The following is a 27,090-nucleotide window of genomic DNA, read 5'->3' as shown; positions in this document are numbered from 1 at the left end:
GTTTGAGACTAGCCTGGGCAACATGGTGAAACCCTGTCTCTACTAAAAATACAAAAAATTAGCCGGGTGTCATGGTGGGCACCTGTAATCCCAGCTACTCATGAGGCTGAGGCAGGAGAATCAGTTGAACCCAGGAGGCGGAGATTGCAGTGATCCGAGATCACGCCATTGCACTCCAGCCTGGGCAACAAGAGCAAAAAAACTCCATCTCAAAAAAAAAAAAAAGAGAGTCGAATTCTGTAAAATATTTGAAGAGATTTATTCTGAGCCAAATATGCGTAGCCATGGCCCATGCACAGCCCTCAGGAAGTCATGAGAACATGTGCCCAAGGTTGTCGGGGCACAGCTTGGTTTTATACATTTTAGAGAGTCATGAGACATCAATCAAGTACATTTAAGAAATACATCGGTTTGACAACTGTAAGAGGGGGTTGGGGGGGACAGCCTTCCAGGCTACAGGTGAATTTAAACATTTTCTGGTTGACAGTTGGTTGAGTTTATCTAAAGACTTGGGATAGGTAGAAAGGGAATATTCAGGTTAAGATAAAGATTATGGAGACCAAAGTTCTTGTGGAGTCTTACAGTGGCTGTCCTTAGAGGCAATAGATGATAAATGTTTCCTATTCAGATCTTAATCTCTTTAGAATTTGGGAGGGTCTGGAAGAAAAAGATCTAGCTACGTTAATAGATATTCTTTACAGATGCAAATTTCCCCCCCACAAAGAAGGAGTTTTGCAGGGCCATTTCAAAATATGACAAATAAACATATTTTCGGGTAAAATATTTTAATTTTCTTCCTTGTCTCGTAATGTTATGCCAGAGTCAGGTTGGAAAATAAGTCATGATATATAGGGTCAAATAAAACCCATCTGATGGGAATTTGTGGCTTGTAGGGCATGACTCCCGAGATCCCTTAGATAGAAATTTGGGCAAGATCAAAAAATCGGAGTTTAGTCCTCAATAGTATCTTTTACATGAGGTTGACAGAGCTGCCCCATCAAAACCAGGACTGTCTTACCATTTCTGGTAAGGAATGGTAGTGTTCTTAATGAGTCAGGCTCTCTTTTGACCACAGACACAGATGCCAGTCAGTTAAACTGGGTCTCAATTTAGGTAATTTTCTGCTCAGGGAACACAGGCTAGTTAATTAGCCTACATAAGGTCTAAATTCATAACTGTGGTTCCTCAGTGTGGTTCTTCAACCACTTGAGCTAATGAGCTATAGATACAAAATAATTTCACAGTCTGGTACAAAATAAGCACACAGGTAGATTGTAGGTAACAAGCCAAGGTCTCCAATGATGCTTGTTAATTTCACACAGCACAGACATGGCCAAGAGGACATGCAGAGCATCCTAACGGAAACACATCCCGAAAACTCTACTGACCTTTTGTTTCTGTCCATGATATGGATGAAGTGGTAAATACTAAACAGAGAGGGACCACAGGGTGGTGACGATAAACTGTCAGTATTTCCATTTTACATTTAGTCACTCATTCATTCAACACAATGACTAGTGTAGGAACTGGGCTGGAACTGCAGGGAGAGCAAGAACAATTATCCCACGCGTCCTACTGTGCCCAAGACTGCCACCTGCCACCTAAAGCCACTTGTTCACCACGGGGAAAGGGCTTAGGTGGCTTTTCCAAATGCATCTAAAAAGTCTACAGCAATAGACTCCGATGACTGTTGGACTTAACTCACTGAACACTGACCACAGCTTACAAAACAGTCCACCTTCCAGCTATTCACCAGGCACCTACAACTCCCAAAGACGTGAACCCAGCACCAGAAACCACCACCCAGGGGAAAACTGTGCAGCAAACCTTCACAAGCACAGTCAACCTAGGCTAAATCATACCCTTTGTTATTTTAAAACAAAAAACATACTTGTTATTTTAAAACATACCTTCTTAAGTCTCAGGTCCCAATTTGCGTTTCGGGCCTCTTCTCCAGGCCCCACCCCCGCTCAAAACTAGTCTGACCGCTTTGATTTCCATATTCTCTACCCTTCTCCCCACCCCCCTTATCTCTAGCCCCAGAAGCCTTCTGAAAGCTAATCCTGTACCTGGCTCCTAGGCGTCCCTGTCACTGAAGCATGTTTTGGTCAAAGTTTACCCATGATTACTATCTGTCAGCTGCCAGTGGAAATTGGAATGAGGAATTTGAAATTCAAGTCCAGGCCTTTACTTGGTCAGCTGGAATCATCATATTTTGTTCTCCTGACAGCAAACACCCATGTGCGCCGGCAGTGGCAGGACACTAGCTCTGCACCCGGAGTTCCCAGGTGCAAGTTCTGCACCCTACTTTACCTTTGTGATTTGGACGAGAATTATGGCTGAATTGTGTTTACCCCAAAATCCATATGTTGAAGTCCTAACCCCCAGTGTCTCAGCATGTAACCTTGTTTAGAAATAGGGGGACTGCAGCTGCAATTAGTTAAGAATAAGGTGGGCCCCTACTCCCATACAACCAAGGTCCTTATTAAAGGGGAAATTTGGAAACAAACATGCACACAGAGAAAACGCTATACGAAGATGAGGCAGAGATCAGGATGATGCTCCTATAAGCCAAGGAACACCAAAGACTGCCAGCAATCCACCAGAAGCTGGGGAGAGGCACAGCTGATTCTTTCTCACAGCCCCAGAAGGACCTGAGGTTGCTCCTCCGGTTTAAGCCACTCCCTTTAGGGTACTTTGTTACAGCCACTTTTGGAAACCAATGTAGCAAGATACCATGTTGCAGTTTTCTCATCTGTAAACTGGGAATACATACGGCACTTCTCTAATGAGAGGCATAAATAAATCACAGTTTAAGTTGCTTAGAATGATGCCTAGCAGCTAAGTGTATTTTAGTGGCAAATAGTTGTCCCCAAACATTCTTGTTTAATCAAAGAGCTCTCACCTTTTATGTTTTCTAGTGTGTCTTCCCACCACGTTGCCTAATGAAATGCAAGTGCACAAATAAGCCTACACCAGATTTCTCAGGAGATGAGGGGCACTCACACTTGGCTGGCGCGGCCAGAACAGGGTGTGGCGGCAAGAGAGAGACTTTCCTTTGTGTATCAGCAGGGAATCTAGGCTCCCTCCCTGCTTGCTCTTCATCCCCACACCCACTCAAATCCCATCCTTCTTGCCCCGAAGCAGCCACCAGCCTCGCCCTGGCCCTAGTCCTGGCCCCCTTTTCTAGTTACAGTCTCTCAAAACCCCAAATCATCCTATAGTGAAAATGTAATCAACTTGAAACCTCATTCTTCTATTTCACCCACCCCACCCGTTCCAGGCTTTCAGTGAGGTATAGAGAGGCCCATATCTCCCATCAAACTTGATTTTCTGTTACTTGTCCATGTATATATCCTTCTCCACTAGAGTCTCTTCACCCCACCTCTACTCATTAGTACTGGTTTCCTCTGTCAATTCCAACCTACCCAATCACGATAGCTCAGCCCCTAACTCACCCCTTCTACGAAGCCTTCTCTAAACTCCTGTGATGGTGAATAGCCACACACCAGAGTTCACTGTGAATGGCACAAACCTGGCACTGCCCTAATTGTTTCATGTGTGTCAGTCATAAGACCTTAACGAGATGGGACGTTTTGAGACCATTCATTCATCACACACACACTTATAGGAACTACAGATGCAGGCACTATGCTAGGCACTGGGGTGACCAGCATCAGCAGCTGCCATTTATTGAGAAGTTTCTTTGTGTCAGATTTTATCCTAATCCTCATGATGATGCTTTAAGGGAAGTGCTGGCCTCAGCCTCAGTTTACAGGTGAGAAAACTAAAGGGAAGGGAGGGGAGGGGGGAGGGGAGATGAGGGAGAGAGGGAGAGGGGAGGGGAAAGGGAGAGGGGAGGGGAGAGTAGGGGAAGAGGGGAGAGGAGGCGGAGAGAGGAGAGGAGGTGGAGAGGGGAGAGGAGGGGAGAAGGGAGGGTAGGGGGAAAGGGGAGATGAGGGCTAGAGGGGAGGGGTAGAAGGGAGAGGTAGAGGGGAGGGGGGAGGGGAGAGGGGAGGGAGAAGGGAGGGAGAGGGGAGAGGGGAGGGGAGAGGGGAGGGGATGGGGAGAGGGGAGGGGAAGGGAAGGGGACGGGGAGGGGAGGGGGAAGGGAGAGGGGACGGGGAGGGGAGGGGGATGGGAGAGGGGAGAGGGGAGGGGAGGCTTTACAAGCAACACTGGGAGAAAAGAATCAGCAATAAACCCAATATTAACCAAAAGGACAACATGGCAACCAAAAATGTGAATAAGATCACAGGTTATATTAATAAAGTTACATATCTAGGAAGTGGAAGTAGATAGTCTACCATTTTTAATATTCTTTTACATTTGTTCTAAAGTTTCGCTCAGAATTCTAGGCCTAAAATTTGAGAGTCAGATGTCATGTAGGTTCAGATTAAACTAATCAATATAATTAAGAATCCTCAAATTTCACAATTTTATAAGTTACATATTGACTGAATACACTGACTTAAAGAGTAACTTAAAGCTAAGCTTATAACATAAACTTACAGTCTTACACCATTCCCAAAGTTTTCAATGAAGATGTAAGATCAGGTCATGATAGTTCCTATCTGGGAAAGGAACCTCAAGATTATGATGGTAAAATGGTGTACTTAAAAACAAACCCTTGTTCATCCCACACCTTATCAAATCAGGTCACCAATATATTACAGGACATAAAAGGAAAAGCCTAACTAGTTACCTAATGTCACCAGCTGGTAACACTCAAGAGCAGTTTCCATTTCTTTTATTTTTATTTATTTTATTTTTTTTGAGATGGAGTCTTACTCTGTCGGCCAGGCTGGAATGCAGTGGCACAATCTCAGCTCACTGCAACCTCTGCCTCACAGGTTCAAACGATTCTCCTGCCTCAGCTTCCTGAGTAGCTAGGACTACAGGTGCATCCCACCATGCCTGGCTAATTTTTGTATTTTTAGTAGAGATGGGGTTTCACCATGTTGACCAAGCTGGTCTCTAACTCCTGACCTCAGGTGATCTACCTACCTCGGCCTCCCAAAGTGCTGGGATTGTGGGCGTGATGAGCCACCACACCCAGCCAGCAGTTTCCATTTCTAACATGGAAAAGCGTTTAACTTCACCTACAGCAGCATGCTGCAATAGACTTCTACCAATAGGACAATGGGTCCTGGGCAAGCAGTCATCAATAGTTACTTCTGGCATAAAAGGAGACAAAACTGTAAAAGTCACTAAGGTTTAAGAACACTTTGGCACACCTTTATCATCCAAGTCTCAAACAAGACCCTCTGTGGAAACTGCCTGTGGCTGAGTTAATCATCCCTGGCATCCATTCTCCCCTTTCCCTGGAGGCTTAACTGGTTTCGAGGCTGCCAGCAAGAGAATATGTTTTCCTGCCTCCCTTGCAGCTAGGTTGGGGCAAGCTCTAACCAGTTCCCTGTGAGGGCAATGATTTGTGTACCTTCAGTTTCACATCCTTTAAAAAGTAAAATGCTAGATGGGTGTGGTGGCTCACTCTCATAATCCTAGGACTTTGGGATGCCAAGGCAGGAGTATTGCTTGAGGTCAGGAGTTCAAAACCAGCCTGGGAAACATAGTGACACACTGTCTGTATAGAAAAAAATAAGAAAATTAACCAGGCATGGCATTATGTGCCTGTAGTCCTATTTGGGAGGCCAGGGCAAGAAGATTTCTTGAGTCTAGGAGTTTGAGGCTGTAGTAAGCTATAGTGACACCACTGTACTCCAGACTGGACCGCAAAGGAAGACACTAAGAAAGACACCGTCACAGAAAAAAAAAAAGGAAAGTGCTTCTGCTTTACTTTCCTTCTTTCTAGTTCTCTGGGGAGCACTGTCCAAAGACTTACGTCATTTTAATGTTTCTAGTAGCCACATTAAAAAAGTAAATAGAACCAGGTGAAATAAATTTTACTCTATTTATTTAATCCAATTATGTCCTAAATAGTAGCACGTCAGTGTGTAATTATAAAAAATTAAGATATTTTACATTCTTTCTTTGGTACAATGTCTTTGAAATTTAGCGTGTATTTTACACCTACAGTATACATCTCAGTTTGGACTAGCATATTTGAAATGCTCAAGAGCCACATGTGGCCAGTGGCTAGCACACTGCACAGAGCAGCTCTAGAGGATAACAGAGGACATGGGAGAAGGGCTTGGGTTCCTGGGTTAATCTATGGAGCAGAGCTGCCCCGCTGGCTCTTAGACTATTTTTAAACATTTACTTCAGAAGAAAACAAATTCTACCTTGTTAGAGCTACTGTATAGGGTATTTTGTTATTGCAGCTTATCATGTACCTAATTAGTATACCCATTGGGACCTCACAGAAAGACCCTGCACCTTCTCAGTTATGAAGCAACCCTTCAAAGAATGAACAGGCCAGGCATGGTGGCTCACACCTGTAATTCCAGCAATCTGGGAGGCCAAGGCAGGCGAATCACCTGAGGTCAGGAGTTCAAGACCGGCCTGGGCAGCACGGCGAAAACCCATCTCTACTAAAAATACAAAAAAATCAGCCGGGTATGGTGGCACATGCCTGTGATCGCAGCTACTCAGGAGGCTGAGGCAGGAGAATCATCTGAGCCCGGGAGGCAGAGGCTGTAGTGAGCTGAGATCGCACCACCACACTCCAGCCTGGGTGACGGAGCAAGACTCTGACACACACACACACACACACACACACACACACACAAAATGAAAAGACTCATGAGTTCACATTGAATCTCATCAAAAACTCTTCCAAAACCGTAGCCTAAATCTGAAAAGTTGCTACAGAAACATTCTCAGCATTAGGAAATACATCTTAGAACAAACATATCCAAGGAGAATATGTGTTCCTTAAACTTTTCCTTGTTCTATTCTTACATTATAAACCTCTACACTTTCCAGCTAACCAGCCCACTGGGCAGCCCAGGAGGCAGGAACCAGCTAGAGACCATCAGATCATTCGGCTCCCAAGAAAATAAAAATGAAATCCTTTCAGGCAGTGCTTCCCAAAAAGTGAAAGCATTTTCATGAATACAATAAAAACTACTCTAATCGTTGAATAATCAAGTTGACCAGAACACACTGACTTTCCTGTTTTAAAAGGGAAGACTCAAGCAAAAAGGGAGGGACTCAAGCAAAAGGAAAGCCAATTCTAGTCACTAACGTCATCTTTATAGACATACTGAACATTTGGCCGACGCTGGCCCCTGTATTGCCGTATAGTTGAAAATAACTACATCCACACAGCAAAGATCTTTAGGTAGAAACTCAACTGAAAATATCCACAGGATGATTCAGAAGCAATTTCTGTTTCACTCCCAAGGAGAAGTTCATAAAAGAATTTGTCAAACAAAAAACATGTAGGTCAACAACAGCCTTCATTCAAAATGATCAGGTAATTAATGCAGAATAAAGACATAAGAGATAATGGTCTAAATGACTCATTACTTGTGTAGACTAGGATATTTCCCCAAGTTTAGGGGTCAAGCCCTGGGTTTCATATTGGTTTCCAGTTGGAAAGTTATTATGTTTAACTGAGAATGACGGTCTGGGGTAAATAGAATAAAGCTATGACCCATTTAGCTCACAATGGAGCTCCATGTAGAGAGATGTTTTATTGGCACCACTGGAAGAGCAGAAGCACTGCTCTTCCTCCCTTCAGAACTGAAATGCATTTGGCTCTCAGGAAACAAAGAATCTTTCCCTGTCACAGGAGGAATAATGCTGACGTCGGTGAGCTTTGCCACTGTGGATGAACTTGTGGTGACGGAAAATCACTGTAGAGGTCTTATTTAAGCTTAGAGCAACAGGGTAACAGCTATTTTATGCAGTTTGAAGCTTCACAATTTAGGAACCAGGAACTTGTTAGCAAGCATGTGCCATGGTTGACAGCACACAACGCTCTCCCATCAAGAAAAACCAGGAGAGTTACCATCTTTCTGTTATTTACCAAATGTTTGACTTTGGCCAAGTTACTTACCCACCCTCAACATTCATTTCTTCCTCTATCAACTGCATTGTAGCAATGGTCTTTACTGGATAGAATTTTGTAAGCATTAAATGACGAAGAGCATGCAAAGGGGCTTGGGACCGTGCCTGGCACCTGGTGAGCATTCAATCCATGAGAGCTCCTTATTTCTGTAATAGGAGGTCGGCCATCCATACGTGTTCACTCTTGCTATTAATATTATGCAGTGGCACCCACTGAAAAACTGTGATGCTCCAGCCTCACTCTCTTAGATGCTGAAAATAGTCCCAAGGATGAACAGTGGAGCTAAGGTCTATGACAGTGCCAGCTTAGTGGGGGAATGCCAGGGCTTCAGAGTAACTGTTCTAGGTTGGAAGGGTATGGAGTTATGTTATGGGTTGACTTGTGTCCTCCCAAAAATTCATATGTTGGAGTCCTAAAGCTCCCCTAACCTCAGAAGGTAACCTTATTTGGAGATAGGGTTTTCACAGAGGTAATCAAGCTAAAATGAGGTCATTATAGTGAGCCCTAATCCAGTATGAGTGACGTCTTTATGAAAAGGAGGAATCTGGGCACAGACACATGCACAGAGGGAGAATACCACATGAAGATGAAAGCAGAGATGGGGCAAGGCTTCTGCGAGCCAAAAACTGCCAGCCAACCGCCAGAATCTAGGTCAGAGCATGGAACAGATTCGCCCTCGCAGCCCTCACAAGGAACCAACTCTGCCAGTACCTGGATCTTGGGCTTCTAGCCTCCCGAACTCTGAGACAATACATTTCTTTAGTTTCAGCCACCTGGTTTGTGGTACCCTTTGTTACGGCAGTCCTAGCAAACTAATACCAGGCAAAATCAGGCAGTGAGCAGGTTCTCCATTTAAAACAGGCTGAAAAGACCTAGAAAATATGTAGCATGGCACAAATTTGACCAAATTTCTCTCTAGAACTTTAGTAAAGTCTCCTACCTCCACCCAGTGGGGTCATCACTGATTTTTTAAAAATTATGTCTATTTAAAAAAAAAAAAGGCTTAGCTTGAAATAGATTTGGCCAAGGTTCCTATGTCTACAGAGAGACTTGGATTTTAAATACTCCCATTGTGTGTATGTGCGTGTGTGTGTGTGGTAAGGGAAGGAGGCTCCAGCATTTGTAAAAACTTACTATAAATGACTAAAAACTCTTGAAAAAAATACCTTGGCAGAGATGTTGGTTGTCGACCCTCATGAGAGCTGTTATCTTTTTTTTTTTTTTAACAGATGGAGTTTCACTCTGTCACCCAGGCTGAAGTAAAGTGGCATGATCTCAGCTCACTGCAACCTCTGCCCCCCAGGTTCAAGCGATTCTCCTGCCTCAGCCTCCCGAGTAGCTGGGATTACAAGCATGCACCAGCATGCCTAGCTAATTTTTGTATTTTTAGTAGAGACGGGGTTTCGCCACGTTGGCCAGGCTGGTCTCGAACTCCTGCCCTCAGGTGATCCACCCGCTGTGGCCTCCCAAAGTGCTAGGAGTACAGGTGTGAGCCACCATGCCCTGCCGTGAACTGTTATCTTAACAGGCAACAAACTCAAACCTCTTTCTGAGCAGGATATGCCTGGTTCTTCAAGATTCATGGGGTGTATGCATTTCCTTGGCTGAAAGCTACAATAGTTAGTAGCTGCTATGTAAAGGTATACCATCAATTTAATCTCTCTTAGGGCCTGTCACTTTAAACTGGCTGTTTTGATTTTTTTAATGGAATGTCCGCTGCTTCCCTATTACAATGAAATATATAATTGGGAATAAATCTTTCATCAAATTAAGCATACACCCTCAAAGTAAACGGTGAAGGCCTCGATCACGTTTGAATGACATTTCTCAAGATTTGTTACAAAGATCTTTCAACCCCATTTCCCATCCCTCAACCTCCACCCATTTCACTCAAGTCACTAAAAATTGGCATCTACAAAGAAATTCCAGAAGCCTGAGCATTTTATTAGCAAAGGGAAATCCCAACCTTTTTGGCCTCATTTTTCATGATGACAGCTCATTTTCCCCTGTGGAACCACATACTAGCTGCTGCAAATATTTAAAGAGGTAAAGAAGCTATTTTTTCAAGCTACGGTCATAAAAGATACAAATAATGATCATTGAGAACTCTGTGCTTGCTTAATAAGCATAAAAATCAGTCTATCCATTTTTAAAACTAGGATGAAAACTTTATAGTATTCTTCTTTAAATACTCAGGGACATGCCATGGGCACTCTTCTGGGCTCCTGAACTATTAATATTACTATTTTGTATGTCAAGGGCCATTTTTGAGACTGAGTTAACCCACTGTGCTGCAAGCTGCCTCCCTTGATTGACCTTCTGACCTTTCCCCCTCTTCCCAACCACGCTTCCAATGGGAGTCCAGAAGTAAGCCTACATATCTACAGGCAATTGGTCTTTGACAAGAGTGACCAGATCATTCAATGAGGGAAAGAATAGTCTCCTCAACAAATGGTGGTGAGACAACTGGATAAATTTAACCGATGAGATGCAAGAACGAATGAATTTGGATCTGACTCCTACCAGCAAGGCCTGCATGAAGCTCCACCTCCATAAAGCTCCCCAAATTCTCCCATTCTCAATGATTCAGCCCTCTGAAAATTTGCAGCATTTATCACCAGGCCCTACAACTTAATAACTAGTTAGTTATATCATCTTAGAGGTACCTTGAGTATCTATAGTCTATACTGCTTGTATTTTGCTCTAATTGTTTCCTACATGTTTTTTTTTTCTCTTCCCACCGAGGTTTATCAGCTTTTTAAAGACAACAACCATATTTGCATTTCTCTTGTATCCTATCTACTATCTAACAACTCAAGTTTAAGAACTCCCAAAATAAAGTTATAAATGTGAAGTAAAAAAGGTTATCCATCATAGAAATTTCATAATGCTGTTTAGCCTCTGTGGGTTATCTGCAGGGTCCCAAATAGACTTAAGAATCAAAACCACTGGACAATGACACTGTCTAACCACAGCCCTCAGAGTCAGGCTCATTCCCTACCAAACTCACATCTGTCTTTGACACAGTGCCAGTTGTCAAGTCTTCCGGAAAGGACACTCCCATTCAATCTTTACCCACGTGATGGCCCTGGGGTCACAGAGTGACCTGAAGGCCACCCATAGGAGGCCCCCTTGGGCCACTTTCATCCTATGTTTACTCCTGGATTTTGCTCGCAATGGCCACAAACCGATCTGGCCACAGACCTCCCAGACACAGGCTCGCTGAAATGTGATCACACCAGTGGGTCACCTGTCTTCTTTATGCAAGCGCGAGAACCTGATCTGCTATTCTCCTCTTCCTACCCCCCAGAAATACAAAGAATCCTTTCTTCCTCCTTTTCCCTCACACAGACAAGCAGGAAAATGTGATGCCCAATGGTTTAAAATATTTTGAGACAGACCACTCGTTTCAGGTAAAAAAAAAATTATAATTTGGTTCATTCAACTGAATGTAAATGTTTGTAAACGTGTTTTTCCTTAACAATACATATATATGCATGATATACATGTACATATATCAAGAACTTCCAAATCAAAGGCATACATTGGAAAACAAGCCTCTCTTCTCCACTCCCTCCCAGCTCTCAGTTTCCCTGTTCGGCAGCAGCAACTGTTACCAGATTATTCTACCCTCCAGACCATGTAAACTTTTTAATTCCTACTTTTTATTGCCGGTTGCTAATTAGGAGGAAGAAACAAATATTTACTAAGCATCTCCTGAGCACCAGGCCCTAAGATTTTTGACATTCTTTTTTTTTTTTTTTGAGACATAGTTTCACTCTTGTTGCCCAGGCTGGAGTGCAATGGCATGATCTCTGGCTCACCGCAACCTCCGCCTTCCGGGTTCAAGTGATTCTCCTGTCTCAGCCTCCCAAGTAGCTGGGATTACAGGTGTGCACCACCACACCCGGCTAATTTTGTATTTTTAGTACAGACGGGTTTCTCCATGTATGTTGGTCAGGGTGGTCTCAAACTCCCAGCCTCAGGTGATCCTCCTGCCCCAGTCTCCCAAAGTGCTGGGATCACGGGTGTCAATCACCGCACCCAGCCAACATTCATTTAATGCATTTAACTGTCACCCCAACCTTACGGGGCTAATATTATTTCCTCCACTTTTCTGGTGAGGAATCTGCGCTTCAGAAGAGTAAGAGACTTGTCCCACAAACCTAGGTCCAAGTCTAAAGTCACTTTTAAAGCTACTCCCTAGATTGCTCTGTTTTTTGCTTTTTGAGACAGGGCCTTGCTCTGTTACCCAGACTGGAGTGCAGTGGCGTGAACACAATTCACTGTAGCCTTGAACTCTTGGGCTCAAGCCATCCTCCCACCTCAGCCTCCCGAGTAGCTGGAACCATAGGTGTGGCCCACCATAGGTGGCTAATTTTTTAATTGTTTTGTGGAGATGGGGTTTTACCATGTTTGCCCAGGCTGCTCTTGAATTCCTGGACTCAAGATCCTCCTGCCTCAGCCTCCCAAAGTGCTGGGATTACAGGAGTGAGCCACTGTGCCAGCAGATTGCTTAGTTTCTTAAAATATACTTTCCACCCAAAATTCCTCTTTCAGGAAACATGGGCTCTTGAATCAGGCTGCCTTAGTGCAAAAACTGGTTCTAGAACTTAAAGTTCTAAGAACCCAGACAAATGACTGCATGTCCCTAAGGCCTCAGTTTCTTCATCTGTAAAATGAGCTTAATAGTTATACCCACCACGTAAGATTTGTGGCAAGAGTAAATGAATTTCACGTGAAAAGCTTAGTATAGCTCCCGACATTTGGTTAATACTTCCTAATGGTTAATTATTATTAGCATTATTATCATACGGTTGATTAACAAACAGGGCTTTGAAATGTTTTTGTTGTTGTCTTTTTCTATTCCCTCCATTTAGCTGTACAGTTCTGTGGCTTGGGGAAACAATCTGGATGTGGAGAGCCATTTGAAATTGTTGGACTCCATTATACCAATTTCCTCCTCCCCAGGCTCTCCTCCCCAAGGTCTGCTTCTCAGCATTTCTTCTCTTAGCACTAACTGCCAAAATCATAGCCTTTTCTGCTGCCAAATCCCAGAAGCTTTTACTAGTGTTATTACAGTGGATTTTTTTAAATCATGGAAATATTTCAGTTTTTCTAACTGGATTCCGGCAACACCCTCCCTACTGCCACCAGTTTTTGATTTTTAAACCAAAAGTTTATGTGCCTATCATTCCTCTGGGCCCCTGTTCATATACATGGAAGTCTAGACTGATGAAATTTTGCTAAAAATAATCTTAACTTATGTAAATGAAAGCTACCTAGATTCCCTTGGAATAGAAAAAGGCATTTGTTAACCTGGTCACATAATTTAGAAACCCCTATCTGCTGAATTGCACAACATTTTCCATTTAATTGCCTTTTTCTCCTTAGCTGAAAGCCACGGGAGATATGTAGGCTGCATAACATACAGCCAGCAGACGATGAGGTTGAAGGAGGTTTCTTAGAAGTTGGATGACCAGGACTTTCACTCTGGCCAACAGCTAGTTTCATGTCTTTGTCAAAGTCTCTTTGCACTCTGTGAGTTTTATTTAATTTACCTAAAGGATAAGAAGGTGAGACCAACTTTTTTCATAAGGCTTCCCAGTTCTTTCTTTAAGTGGGTCGGTATTTTACCATCATCCCATAAGCATCTCATCTAGCCTGGGTTTTATCAGGGCAGTAAGTTACATGTCATGATGCAGCCTCAGGAGATAAGCTTCAGCCAGAAGTAGGTATGCAAGTTACATATTAGCCATAAAAGACACAGTCTCCATTTATTGCAAAAATGCAGCTGTGCCAAGCTGTCAAAATATAATTCATGGCAAAGCAATAAAATCCAGGTTCATCTTTAATTAGCTCATCTGAAATGATAGCTGAACAAGCCCATTTTGAGAGTGACATACCTTGGCTTCCATCTAATTCCCTTCCATTAATTTCTCCCATTCCACAACTCTGCTCAAAGTTTCTGGAATGCAGCTAGTACAAGACTGGGATCATAGAAGGGTTTATGGGGTGACCGTTTAAAAAAATATTACCGTGTACAACCCCTCTGCTACGTTTTTCTCCCTTTTCTCCTGAGAGAGACTTTGTTTCATAACTCTGACATCATAACTGGTTCCTCCAATCCAGAGTCTTTTATGATAGATAACAAATGAGGAAGAGTCCCTGGAATTCAGTGGGAGGAAAGGTACGGGCAGCAATAGATACCATTTTACCACAAAAGCCTTAACAGAGTTGAACACGTTTCCTAAAGCCAAAGATGAACCATGCTAATATGTCATTCCTGAACCACCCTCATGAGAGAGACTACCTTCTTCTAAAAACAACATTCAGAATCAGGATTTCTGGCAACCTTAGAAATGTTGAGATTTTTACTGATCCTTTCTTTGAAGACGTTTAACGTGACTGTTCCTTTCTCTACAAGGCACAGATCCCCAGAATTAAAAAAAAGCATTTTGAAAGCTACGCACACAAACAGCAAGGAACCTAGAGCATGCCATCTACAGAAGCTACCCTGAGCTGGGGCCAAGAGCACTTGAGTGTCTGTAGTTCATTAACTCAGCAGTGCCTTATCAAGGTGGGAGGAGCGTTTCTGCAGCTCCGTGGAGAAGGAACAGCCAGACTCTGAGTCACCGCATACTCACGTCACTCTTCCTGAACTTCGCTTTCAAGCTCTTCATGTTTAGTCCATTCAGCCTTCCAAAGCTCTAGAGATTTTTCAACACCTAAGCAGAGAAAAAAAGGACATATGTAGGTTTCCAAATAAGGTATTCTGTCTTGATTGGATTACAACTTTGGGTCATGGGTAGGAGACAGAGCAGGGCTGGGTTGGGAAGGTGGTCAGTTAACAGCTGAGGAGTGGTAAATAACATATTTCCATTTATAATATACTCCCTAGAAGCTTCTGACATTTTCAAATTAACCAAAACTTCCATTTTTTCCTACTTATTAACATTTATTTTAACTGACAAATACAAATTGTATATACTTTTACGGTGTACAACATGACTTTTGAAATATGCATGTATTGTAGAATGGCTAAGTTGAGCTAATTAACATATGCATTGCCTCACATACTTATTATTTCACTGTGATGAGAACACTCCAAATCTACTGTCAGGAATTTTTCAAGTATACAATACACTAACTATAGTTACCATGTTGCACAATAGATCTCTTCATCTTTTCCTTCTAACTGAAATGCTGCATCCTTTGACCAACATCTCCCCATCCACCTCCCCCACCGTCCCACTCCCACACCCCCACCCCTGCTCCTGGTAACTACTATTCTATTCTCTGCTTCTATGAACTGGACCTTCTTAGATTTCTGTATCAGTGAGTTCTAAAACATTAAAAGTAGAGCAAGTCTAAGTTACTGCTTAACTGTCACTATACAAAATGCTGTATCTCTATGTTCAAGTAATTCTTCGACATATCTTCTGTGCTGCAATCATGCCATCCACCTCCTTGTGAAAGTGATGAGGAAAACAGTTCATATTACAGATGCCACTCATTCCCTATTCATTTTTCTCAGTGTTTGTTCCCGTCTCCCCTCCCCAGAATGCACAGGGCAGTTAGTGAAAAATGCCAGGAACAACAAAACCTCCCTCATCAAATAGCTCATTCCTCAGGGGGCCTCTCTAAACAATGCAAGACTCTCAGGGTCCTGTGGGACTCAGCAATTCTGAGTTGCAGCTGAATCTTAAGCAATCACTTCATTTAACATGGGTCTGTGGTCCCCTGGAAATTGAACGTAATTATCTTTTAGCAAGCATACATTTACCTTTTTCAGGGAAGAATGCTCCGAGTTTTCACTGGATTCTACGAGGTAGTTGCCACCCTTCAAAAGTCAAGATTGCTTGTCTAGTCTAAGTGCCTCATTCGCAGAAGTAGAAACAGAGCCTCAGACAAGTTTTGAAACTTGCCTGAGTCACAAAGCCTATTCATGATAAGATTCAGAACCAGACCCTAAAGCCTGACTAGTGGCTGAATGTTTTCACTGCCGTATATGGTTTTGGTGTTTTTTTTTTTTTTTTTAATTTCAATAGTTTGGGGATATAGGTAGTTTTTTGATACACAAATTCCTTAGCAATGAATTCTGAGATTTTAATGCAAACAATATGTTGTCTTTTATCCCTCACCTCTCTCCCAACCTCCCCTACCCACTCTGTATGTTTTTGCATCCTTATAGCTTAGCTCCCACTTACAAGTGAGAACATATGGTATTTGGTTTTCCATTCCAGAGTTCCTTCACTTGGAATAACGGCTTCCAGTTCCATCCAGCACTGCCCTATACAGTTTTACAACTAAAACCAAAAAGCCAAATCCTGTGTTAAAACATGTATAGACCTTATCTTTTTTTTTTTTTTTCCTTTTTTGTGGAGAATGGGGTCTCGCTATATTGCCCAGGCAGGTCACGAACTCCTGGGCTCAAGCTATTCTCCAGCCTCTCCATCCCCGAGAGCTGGGATTACAGTCACGAGCCACTGTGCCCGGCAAACATGTACAGACTCTACCTTTTTCATTACATTTGGAAATGTACAAAATGTGTAATCTTTGCATGTAGATAAAAAAATGAAAATACACTTAGGTCAAAAAAGGCAAGATAATCTATATGAAAGTTTCCATCACATAGTAAATGCTCAATAAATGTCACATCAAGCCCACTGCAAGTGAGAACAGGTGACCTTTAACAGCACCATCCCAGAGGAGAACTGAGGAATAGCAGGCACACGTTTACCACAGTTAACTACTGTTTTCAGAAGCCTTGCCAGGTCATCTCACATTCCCCCACATCCTTCTTATTCTGAAAAAAAACCGACATGAGAGGATGGTTGGGGAGTGCAAGCCACTGAATGCCGTACTCATCCTTCTTCTTGAGCTTGTTGCTACCTCTAGAAGTCACCCAGTGACTCTCTGGCTTCCAATGTGTCTACTTTCATTCTTGCTGCTGTCATTGATTAGGGCCCGTGGATAAACGGTGTGAAAACCCAGTCATCATGAAGCACTTTGTTGTCATGAATCTGGAGGCCTCACTGTGACTGCAGCCTCTCCATGGCCCCTTTCAATCTTCCCAGCCTCAGCGGGAGTGACAGATGCATGTTGCCTTGGAAACGACACACACCATAATTATACATTGTTAACTGCCAAGCATTTAATCACAGAGAAGGCTGGGCTAGTACCTGAATAGCAAGTGCAAATTCCAGGGCAGTGTTTCTCAAAGTCAGCCCCTAGTTAATCCATATCAGAAGGACCTGGGGACTAAATGTAACCTTTCAGCCCCTGTCCTGTGAAAACTGAATCTCAAGGGGTAGAGCCCAGGAACTTCCTTGGTTGAATTTTTGCACACTGAAGTTAGAGAAACTAGAACTGATGTAGGTGGAACAGGAACACACTTGTCAGAGTTGGGCTGGTTCATAAACCAAAGTTGGGTTGTTTTTTTTTTTTTTCAAGTCAAAACAGAATCACATTTTGATGAATCAAAGTAGAAATAATGATAATCAGATATTCCCAAACTGTCACTGGCTAGCCCAGGGTTTCTACACCAACTGTTGCTAGAAAGTGGAAATCATCCTTCGAATTTAATTCCTTCCCCCTTCTTGTGGAAGTACTAATAACCAAGGAAACAGGACAAATCAGTCCAGCAGAAAAGGGAGAAAAGAGAGGCCACATATTGGATAACCCAAAATGTGCAGTTCCCCACAGCAGAGCCACTCAAAGCATTCCTTCATTCACACATTCAGAGAGCACAAAGTCTTAGGCAACAGCGGGGAAGATTTTTGTTTGAGGTCATGGGGGTTTCGTGGGTGTTGTGTTCGTTTTTCTGTGTATTTGTCTTTGGCTTTTCTTTTTTTTAAAAGCATGCAGTGAAAAGTATACAAACTCTTATTTGAAGAGGATTAAATAAATAAAGCAATCATTCCAAAAGTTCCCAAGGGAAGGTATTAACCGCCAAATTGAGTGTCTTCCTGGAGTCCCTGGCTTTGGGTGTGTGACAGCTGGGTGGCCCACGGGCCTAACTCCACAGTGATAGAGATAAGTGTCAAAGGAAAAGAAGTTCTGGAAATCCACACAATGGTAACTCTAGAGGCATGAACTGTAGCTGGGGTAAAGTTATTAATAGATCACTGCTTTCCTGGTATTCACGAAAGGATCTCACACCTGGAAGCCATGGCTGGCGGGAAGTAATGTGGCCCCTGGAATAACGCCAGGTGCCAGCTGTCCCAGCATCTCCTCTTCCTCAAGATGAATCATGAGTAAACGGACTCGCCTTCCTTGGGCCAACTGGGATCTTACAGTCCCATTTTCAATCCCAAACTTCCAAAGCCCAGGCTGGGCTACAGCCTATGTTGAGTAAAGTGACATCTATCAGTTTGGCAAGGCCACACTAAAGGCAGTCCTTGGAAAAGTCATTAAATCAAGATGCTTACTTCAAAAGAAATGCAGCAAAGCTGAATTAGCTGCACAGCAACCTAACTGGAGTATGTACCAGACAGGATCATGCATCTATGGAAAAAGCTCTCTGAACTAAGTTCTCCCATTTCAAGCAAGATAAAGCATACCTACCCACTGAGCAGAAATATTAGTCAGTTTGTTGCCCCTTTAATTCAAAATCAGTCCCTGCAATATGGCATCCATCACTGGCCACCAATCGTCAATCACTGGCCACCAATCATCACTGGCCACCAATCATCACAGAATGGATGTCACATTGATAGATGAGGATGGAGCAAGGCAGAGATGTACATGCTTGTTTCCATCTCATTTGAAAGACTAGATGCAACGCTGTTTATTTATTAATTCATTTTCCCTTTTAAAAAATAATTTAACTCCCAATCCTAACCTGCATTTTAAAACCTTGATATTAGCCTATACAGCTTTATCATTAACAAAAAAGTTAAACTTCTTTGAGCATTAAAAAAAAAAAAAAAAAAAAAAAAAAAACCCTTACAATGGATATGGGGTTTTCTTTTGGGTGTAATGAAAATGTTCTAAGATTTATTGCTGTAATGGTTGCACAACCTGTGAACACACTAAAAACCATTCATTCATACACTTTCAGGAGGTGAAGTGAATGGTATATGAATGATATCTCAACAAAGCTGTTATTTTTTTAAAAAGCTTAATAATCTCTATTACATTCGCCAGTCCTTAGGATTAAGAAAATTCCAGGTTATTCGGATATGGTGGCTCACGCCTGTAATCCCAGCGATTTGGGAAGACGAGGCAGGCGGATCATTTGAGGTTGCAAGTTCGAGACCAGCTGACCAACATGGTGAAACCCTGTCTCTACTGAAAATACAAAATTAGCCGGGCGTGGTGGCACATGCTTGTAATCCCAGCTACTGTGGAGGCTGAGGCAGGAGAATCGCTTGGTCCCAGGAGGCAGAGATTGCGGTGAGCTGAGATCGCACCATTGCACTCCAGCCTGGGCAACAAGAGTAAACTCCATCTCAAAAAAAAAAAAGAAAGAAAGAAAATTCCAGGTTAGAAACCTCTAGACTGATGAAGAAAGAAATGCAGCCAGGTGGGCGTAGCAGCTCATGTCTCTAATCTCAACATTTTGGGAGGCTAAGGTGGAAAGACTGCTTGAAACCAAGCATTCAAGACCAGCCTGGGCAACATGGCAAGATCCTCTCTCTACAAAAACAAAAAAATTAATTAGTTGGTGTTGGTGGCACATGGCGCATAGTCCTAGCTACTCAGGAGGATGAGGTGGAAGGGTCACTGGAGCCTGGGAGTTCAAGGCTACAGTAAGCCATGATCATGCCACTGCTCTTCAGCCTGGATGAAAGAGTGAGACCCTGTCTCGAAAAAAATAATAATAATATTCCATCACAAAATACGGGAATACATCTATAGAATTCTCAGCCAAACCAGAACACTAACATGTGCCCCTAAATAGGCTTCAGGACTTTTTCTTGCAAGTTAAAAAGGACATCAGACTTAAAATCCACACCACTGACCAAGTGTTGAACAAGCCTCAACACACTCCTTCTCTCCTTGTCGGCATCTACCTCTTCTCACTCAAGTGCTTGAGTATTTCTTTAGACAATAATCTCTCTGCAACAAAAATGCAATTTTAACCAAAGCTGTATAAACATTCAATTTTCTCAATCCAGCAAAACAAATACATTCTGTTGAAGGTCTCTCCAGACCAACTTCCCAGTGAAGGTATCCTTAACAACACAGCACCTCACGCCATCCGAACCCCTCCCAGTGGGCGGAAGCTGCTTCAACCTCTGCCCCTCAGACAGGGCTGTGCTGTGAGTTATGTTGCTGCTTCTGGAAGGACACAAAAATGGGAAGCAGGGCCCAACGGGTACTGTTCCTTCTTGCCCAATTTACCTTACAGCAGATTTGTACTGTTCTAGAAAGACAGAATTGTAAATACATACAAACACTCAGCATAGGAACTACAAGCAGGCCCAGAGGACTCCAAACTGACTGAGGATATGAATAAAGAATAATTTAAAAATCATCTTATAAGTAGGTGTTAAATACTGTAGAAATTCAAAGAGTGAGAATCTTGAAGGGCTAGAAAAAAATCAGAGAAGTCTTCCCAAATGGGAGCAGGGCTCTAACTGAACTTAAAGGAAACACGGGATTTGGACAGGTGAAGGAGGAAAGGGCATTTTGTCCATCTCTCTCACAAGATGGGGGACTCCTTTCTTAGACTTTCCAGGTAAGGGTCTGACACCTGTATACTGTCCCCAAGTGGTCCCATAAGCTATGGTGTGAACGTGTCCTCCAGAAGTTCATGTGCTGGAAATTAATTGCCAATGTAACAGTATTAAGGGATGAGGACTTCAAGAGTGATTGAGTCATGAGGGTTCTACCCTCCTGAATGGATTCATGCTTTATTACGGGAGTGAGTTAGTACTTGCCAGAGCCCGTTATTATAAAAGTGAGCTAGGCTTGCTTTGTGGTCTCTTTCGCATCCACCTTCTGCCACCAGATGTCCCTTGCTAAGGACCAACACCATGTCCTTGGACTTCCCAAAGTCCAGAACTATGAACCCAATATGCTTATTTTCTCTGTAAATTACCCAGTCTGTGGTATTCTGTTATAGCAACAGAAAATAGACTAAGACAGTAGGGGTGGTAGGAATCATTGCATAGTTCTCTGCAAAGAATGATCCTCCCCCAGTCTGACTCCTTTAGACCCTGGATGTGAGTGAGGGATTCAAGAACCCCATTACCAGTTTTCAGCTGATTTGAAAATTTACATCTCAGACTACCTACTTACTTTGGAATAGAGTATTTTCATTTTGCCTGTACTTGAGTCCTGACCATTGGCATATAATCAATAAATGTTTTACAGTTGAACATGCAGAACAAAGATACAGGATAAAGTGCTTGGATAGACTTTAGACCTCACCTGACCTTAGCAAGGCTCTCATGGATCCCAAGTGCACTGAGGACGGTGAGTTCTCTGATACGGGTTAGCGTCATTGGGATATTTGTACAAATGCAACACGGTGATTGGGTTTTACTACGTACAAGAGAAAAGCACTAAGGTTGTAAAAAACCCAGCTCATTTGGCCTCTGAAATCTTACCAGGATGCCCCTCCTTTTTCCTTCCCACCTGCCCCTTCCCTCTTATTACTGCTGTCCTCATGCAGCATCCCCCCAGTCACGTGCTAAGCCTACCTGAAGGAGCCGACCATATTCAATAATGCAACATTAGGGTCAGAGGAGAGCAAGGATCATCAGCTAGTACCCTGGAGGCAAATTCTTAGGACAGAGATTTTCTCAGCCTGATTCTAGAACTATGGGGCAAGCCAGGGATTCCCCCCACAAATCAACATGCCTGCTGTGTTATTTCATGTGAGACCTTCTTCCCCTTCTAGTCAGGGAGCTCCTCAAGAAGGAAAGCGTCCATCCTAGACAGGGCCAGGGTTTCACCTCTGGCCTCAGCAAGGCTCTCTTCGTAGTCAAAACTTAGTGAAACTTTGCACCGCCTAAATGAATCAACGATGAATGAATGAATGAGCACTACGGTTAGGTTGAAAACACAGACATGCCACAGTCATTTTAGCCTGAGGTGCAAATTTTCAAAGGATTCAACTGAAAACTGGTTAACAGGGCTCTTACTCACGTCCAGGTCTAAAAGGGTCAGAGTGTGTTTGGACTGTGGGAGGGTCTTCCTTTAGACAGAGCTATGCAATGATTCCTACCACACCTACTCAACCTCATGAGAGGCTTACAGGACTGAAGAGATTGGACGGTGTCTGATCCACGCCTGAAAACTCTAAAACGGAGAGAAACTGGCCTATGCTTCAAGGACGGAAATGAAGGAGAGGTTGCTGTTGTGTTGTAATCAGCCTGAATGCTGGAGTTTATTTGTACATAAATATGTGTTTCCTATGGAGCATGTGTACACAACTCACAATAGAGGGAAATAAGTGGTGCTAGATTCTGTGTAATAGGGTAGATTGGAAGGACACAGAGGGCAGAGGGAAGCAGATTCCCTGATGGAGAAGCAAGAGGCAATCACATGACATTCATCAAGGGAATTGCAGAAGAGGGGTCTGCAGTGATGGTCCAAGAATGGAGTGAGAAGAGGGAGATCTCCAAGAGGCCCCTCTGCTGGTGTGCCAGGGCTGCCACAGCAAAGTACCACAAAGTACCACAGACTGGGTAGTTTAAACAACACAAAATAAAGCCCAAGGTCAAGGTGTCAACAGGGATAGTTTCCTTCTGAGGCACTTCTTCGTGGCCTATAGATGGATGTCTTTGCCCTGTGTTTTCACATGGTCTTCTGGGTGTGTCTGCATCCTAATCACTTCATCTTATGAGGACACCAGTCATATTGGATTAGAGTCCACCCATATACCTTATTTTACCTTAATTACCCCTACAAAGGTCCTATCTCCAAATACATGTACATTCTAAGAAACTGGAGGTTAGGACTTCAACACAGAAATGGGATAGAGGGGCACAATTCAGTCCATAACATTCCCAGAAATAGCCCAGAATTAAGAGTAAAACAAACATCTGTCAAATTCAGAACATGGCACTATCATGCTATAGTACCAGTCAAATAAGAATTTTCAGCCAGAAGTGGTGGCGGGTGCCTGTAATCCCAGATACTCGGGAGGCTGAGGCATGAGGATTGCTTAAACCTGGGAGGTGGAGGTTGCAGTGAGCTGAGATCGTGCCACTGCACTCCAGGCAGGGTGACAGAGTAAGACACTGTCTCAAAAAGAAAAAAAAAAAAGAACTTTTTTATCCCTCTAACTTCTTATCTTCCCCTGCCCTACCCCTAGTTTTACCATAGAGAGATCCCTAGAGGGATCCCAAACTGTGATAGGAAGATGCCGGAGGCAGGGTAGCAGGGTGAAGCAGGGACAAAGAGAAAAGGGAGAGCTATTTTAACTTTAAATCAAATTTCAACGTTTTATTGTTATTAGATTGGTGCAAAAGTAATCACGGTTTTTGCCATTAAAATAACAAAACCACTATTACTTTTGCACCAACCTAATATTTGACATTGAGGACTCTAAATTCTGAATTAAGAGTACTTAGCAGTTGAAACTGACTGCAGAACTTTTTTTAAAATCTAAGAATAAGTCAGAGGCTGGGTGCAGTCACTCATGCCTATAATCCCAGCACTTTGGGAGGCCAAGGTGGGAAGATCACTTGAGCCGGAGACCAGCCTGGGCAACATAGTGAGATCTCCATTTCTACAAAAATAAAAGTAAATTAGCTGGGTATGGTGGGGAGCACCTGTAGGCCTAGGTACTTGGGAGGCTGAGGCAAGAGGATCGCTTGAGCCCAGGAGTGTGAGGCTACAGGGAGCTATGATTGTCACTACACTCCAGCCTGGGAGACAGCGCGAGACCCCATTTTTAAAAAAAGAAACGGCCAGGTGTGGTGGCTCACGCCTGTAATCCCAGCACTTTGGAAGGGCAAGGTGGGTGGATCACTTGAGGTCAGAAGTTCGAGACCAGCCTGCCAAAATGGCAAAACCTCGTCTCTACTAAAAATACAAAAATGAGCCAGGCGTGGTGGTGTGTGCCCATAATCCCAGCTACTGGGGAGGCTGAGGCAAAGAATCACTTGAACCCAGGAGATAAAGGTTGCAGTGAGCTGAGATCGTGCCACTGCACTCCATCCTGGGCAACAGAGTGAAATTGTGTCTCAAAAAAATAAATAAATAAATCATAGATTTCATCCAGAGACAAGGAATATACTAACCTCACAAAATAACTTTCAGACAGGGGGATACAAAACAAGGCTGCTTTATGATTACTATCTCATAAATCTTATTTATTCAGCAAACCAGATACGTTATAGATGAATAAACAAGCAAACTTTCTTTTATGAATTAACAAAAGTACAGGTTTGTTAAAAGACTGCCCAGATAAAGTTAGGGGGGGAAAGACATAACAATAATGTCATCTTGGCAGTGAATCCTTTCCAAAATACTTTAATATCTCAGATTTTTTTCCAAGAAAATAAATGAGCACATTCTTTTTAAACCACAAATGTCATTTAGATACTGTATCATAATGATCATGTAGTAAAACTCTTTTGAGACTATCCATCTCCTATATTCACAACTTGCCTTTATCCAGGGGATGACATTTCTCTTGGAAACCAAATATATCATTCTTCTTTGAGAATAAAACCTGCCATCAACCAGGATTGATCTTAGTCTATGAATCAGCCAGAGCCAGCGGCACTGACTGACACAAAATTGGCTGTGGTTCTGGCAGCACTACTTTCTGGTCTGTCAAATCCACGACTCACACGCTCCAATAAGCCTACCAAAGAAAAGTCCCAAGGTTACCTCCTGCCCTAAATCCATCCAATTTAAAAAAGCATGGCTTAATCAAAACAAGCTACCTCTGGAATATAACAATCACTCTAGGACTAGGAAACTCCATGCAATTATCCCTTAAATCGAGGTTATTTTTAAGATGATCCCTAAAATGCTCATCCTGTTCTGCGTTCTTTTGATGTTCATTACAATACCACCTTCTGAACACACCACCATGTTCACCTCTGAAGAGAAAAACCACCTCACATGTGCCATGCAACTGACCCCTAAGGGTCACCCCAAGTCACCCCAAGTGACTATGTATGGATAAGCCTCTTCCTGTCTTCCTCAAAAGTCCATTCCTTAAGTTTCACCTATCTTGAAACCCAAAAAAGCCCATCAGGTTTAAACATAGAGATCCAATCCTCAAACATTATTGGTGAAAATGTAAAATGGTACAGCCATTGTGAAGTGCAGTGTGACAATGTCTTACAAAGTTAAATATACATTTACCATATGACTCAGCAATGTTATTCCCACCTATGAGAGAAATGAAAACATATGTCCACACAAAGACTGAATATTTATAGAAGTAGCATTCGTAATTGTGGAAAAAGTAAAACAACAGAAATGTCTGTCAACTCGGTAAATAATCTGTAGCAATTCCATATAATGGAATATTACCCAGCAATAAAAAGGAATAGAACGCGGATCCATGGTAAAGCATGGATGAAGCTCAAAAACATTTTGCTAAGTGAAAGTCAGACAGAAAAGACCACACATTATATAATTCCATTCCTTTTTTTTTCCTTTTCTTTTCTTCTCTTTTTTTTTTTTTTTAAGAGACAGAGTCTTGCTCTGTTGCCCAGGCTGGAGTGCAGTGGCACCATCATAGCCCTCTGCAGCCTCAAACTCCTGGGCTCAAGTGATCCTCCCACCTCAGCCTCCTGAGTAGCTGGGACTTCCGGTGTGCATCACCACACCCAGCTAATTTTTGTATTCCTTGTAGAAATAGAGTCTTGCTGTCTTGCCCAGGCTGGTCTTGAACTGCTGGCCTCAAATGTTCCTCCAGCCTGTGCCTCCCAAAGTGCTGGGATTAGAGGCATGAGTCACCACGCCTCAGGATTCTATTTCTAAGACATGTCTAGAAAAGGTAAATTTATAAAGACAAAAAGTTGATTGGTGGTTGTCCAGGGCTGGGAACGCTAATAGGAAGTAATTGCAAATGCCATAAAGGATCTTTCTGGGGTGAGGGAAATGTTCTAAAACTAGATGGTGGTGATGACTGCAAAATTCTGTTAATTTACTGTATACTAATGAACTGTATACTAAAATTAGTGAATTTTACAGAAAGTAAGTTCTATCTCAGTGAAGTTGTTCCAAAAAGATGCAATGGCCCAGGCACAGGTGGCTCACGCCTGTAATCCCAGCACTTTGGGAGGCAGGGGCGGGTGGATCACGAGGTCAAGAGATCAAGACCATCATGGCCAATATGGTGAAACCCCATCTCTGCTAAAAATACAAAACTTAGCTGAGTGTGGTGGTGCAGGCCTGTAGTCCCAGCTACTTGGGAAGCTGAGGCAGGAGAATCACTTGAACCCGGGAGGTGGAGGTTGCAGTGAGCTGAGATCATGCCACTGGACTCAGGCCTGGTAACAGAGCGAGACTCAGTCTCAAAAAAAAAAAAAAAAAGACCCAGTGAAGGCTGAGCATGGTGGCTCATGCTTGTAATCCCAGCACTTTGGAAGCCCGAGGCAGGCAGATCACCTGAAGTCAGGAGTTCAAGACCAGCCTGGTCAACATGGCGAAACCCCATCTCTACTAAAAAATACAAAAATTAGCCAGGCATGGTAGCGGATGCCTGTAATCCCAGCTACTACATGGGAGGCTGAAGCAGGAGAATCACTTGAATCTGGGAGGCGGAGGTTGCAGTGAGCTGAGATCACGCCACTGCACTCCAGCCTGGGCAACAGAATGAGACTCTGCCTCAAAAAAAAAAAAAAAAAAAAAAAAGATCCGATGCAAAAAGCAAAAGGGAGGCCCATATACAAAGAAATTGGTAATGAAAAATATCTTCAGAGTGAGTAAGAGAACAGGTTCTATTCAGGGTTATATTTAATCCCTGTTGTTAAGCTAGAAAGAATGAATTGCCAAAAGTTGGCTTACTACATATTCATTGGTTCTTTGACTCAGTTTTGAAATAAGGAAACTCGGGCTCTCACATTCTGGAATGTTGGAGACGTCATTTACAATGATCGCAGTGGTGCCATTTGGCTTGTGAATCTCTTTCCTTACCCAGGCATCCAGTGTCTTCATACTTTTCAGAATAAGGAATATATAAA

General features: G+C 42.9%; 1 protein-coding gene across 7 annotated transcripts in view; it reads right to left on the bottom strand.

The window, feature by feature from the left end:
- RAI14 (retinoic acid induced 14) overlaps nt 1-27,090 on the bottom strand; it is a 174,686-nt gene that overhangs the window by 129,369 nt on the left and 18,227 nt on the right. For all 7 annotated transcript variants that reach the window (XM_065546146.1, XM_073993273.1, XM_005556679.4 and 4 more), the window contains one exon: nt 14,626-14,706. Coding sequence is in view for 2 of the 7 variants with exons in the window: in XM_005556679.4 (XP_005556736.3) it covers nt 14,626-14,661 (36 nt within the window). In the remaining 5 variants the exon portion in view is untranslated. Of the gene's footprint in view, nt 1-14,625; nt 14,707-27,090 lie in introns of those variants that run through there.

Source organism: Macaca fascicularis, chromosome 6 (assembly GCF_037993035.2).
Source record: "Macaca fascicularis isolate 582-1 chromosome 6, T2T-MFA8v1.1".
Lineage (NCBI taxonomy): Eukaryota > Metazoa > Chordata > Mammalia > Primates > Cercopithecidae > Macaca > Macaca fascicularis.
The sequence above is the reverse complement of the archived record's forward strand: the minus strand, read 5'-3'. Positions and strand labels throughout refer to the sequence as shown.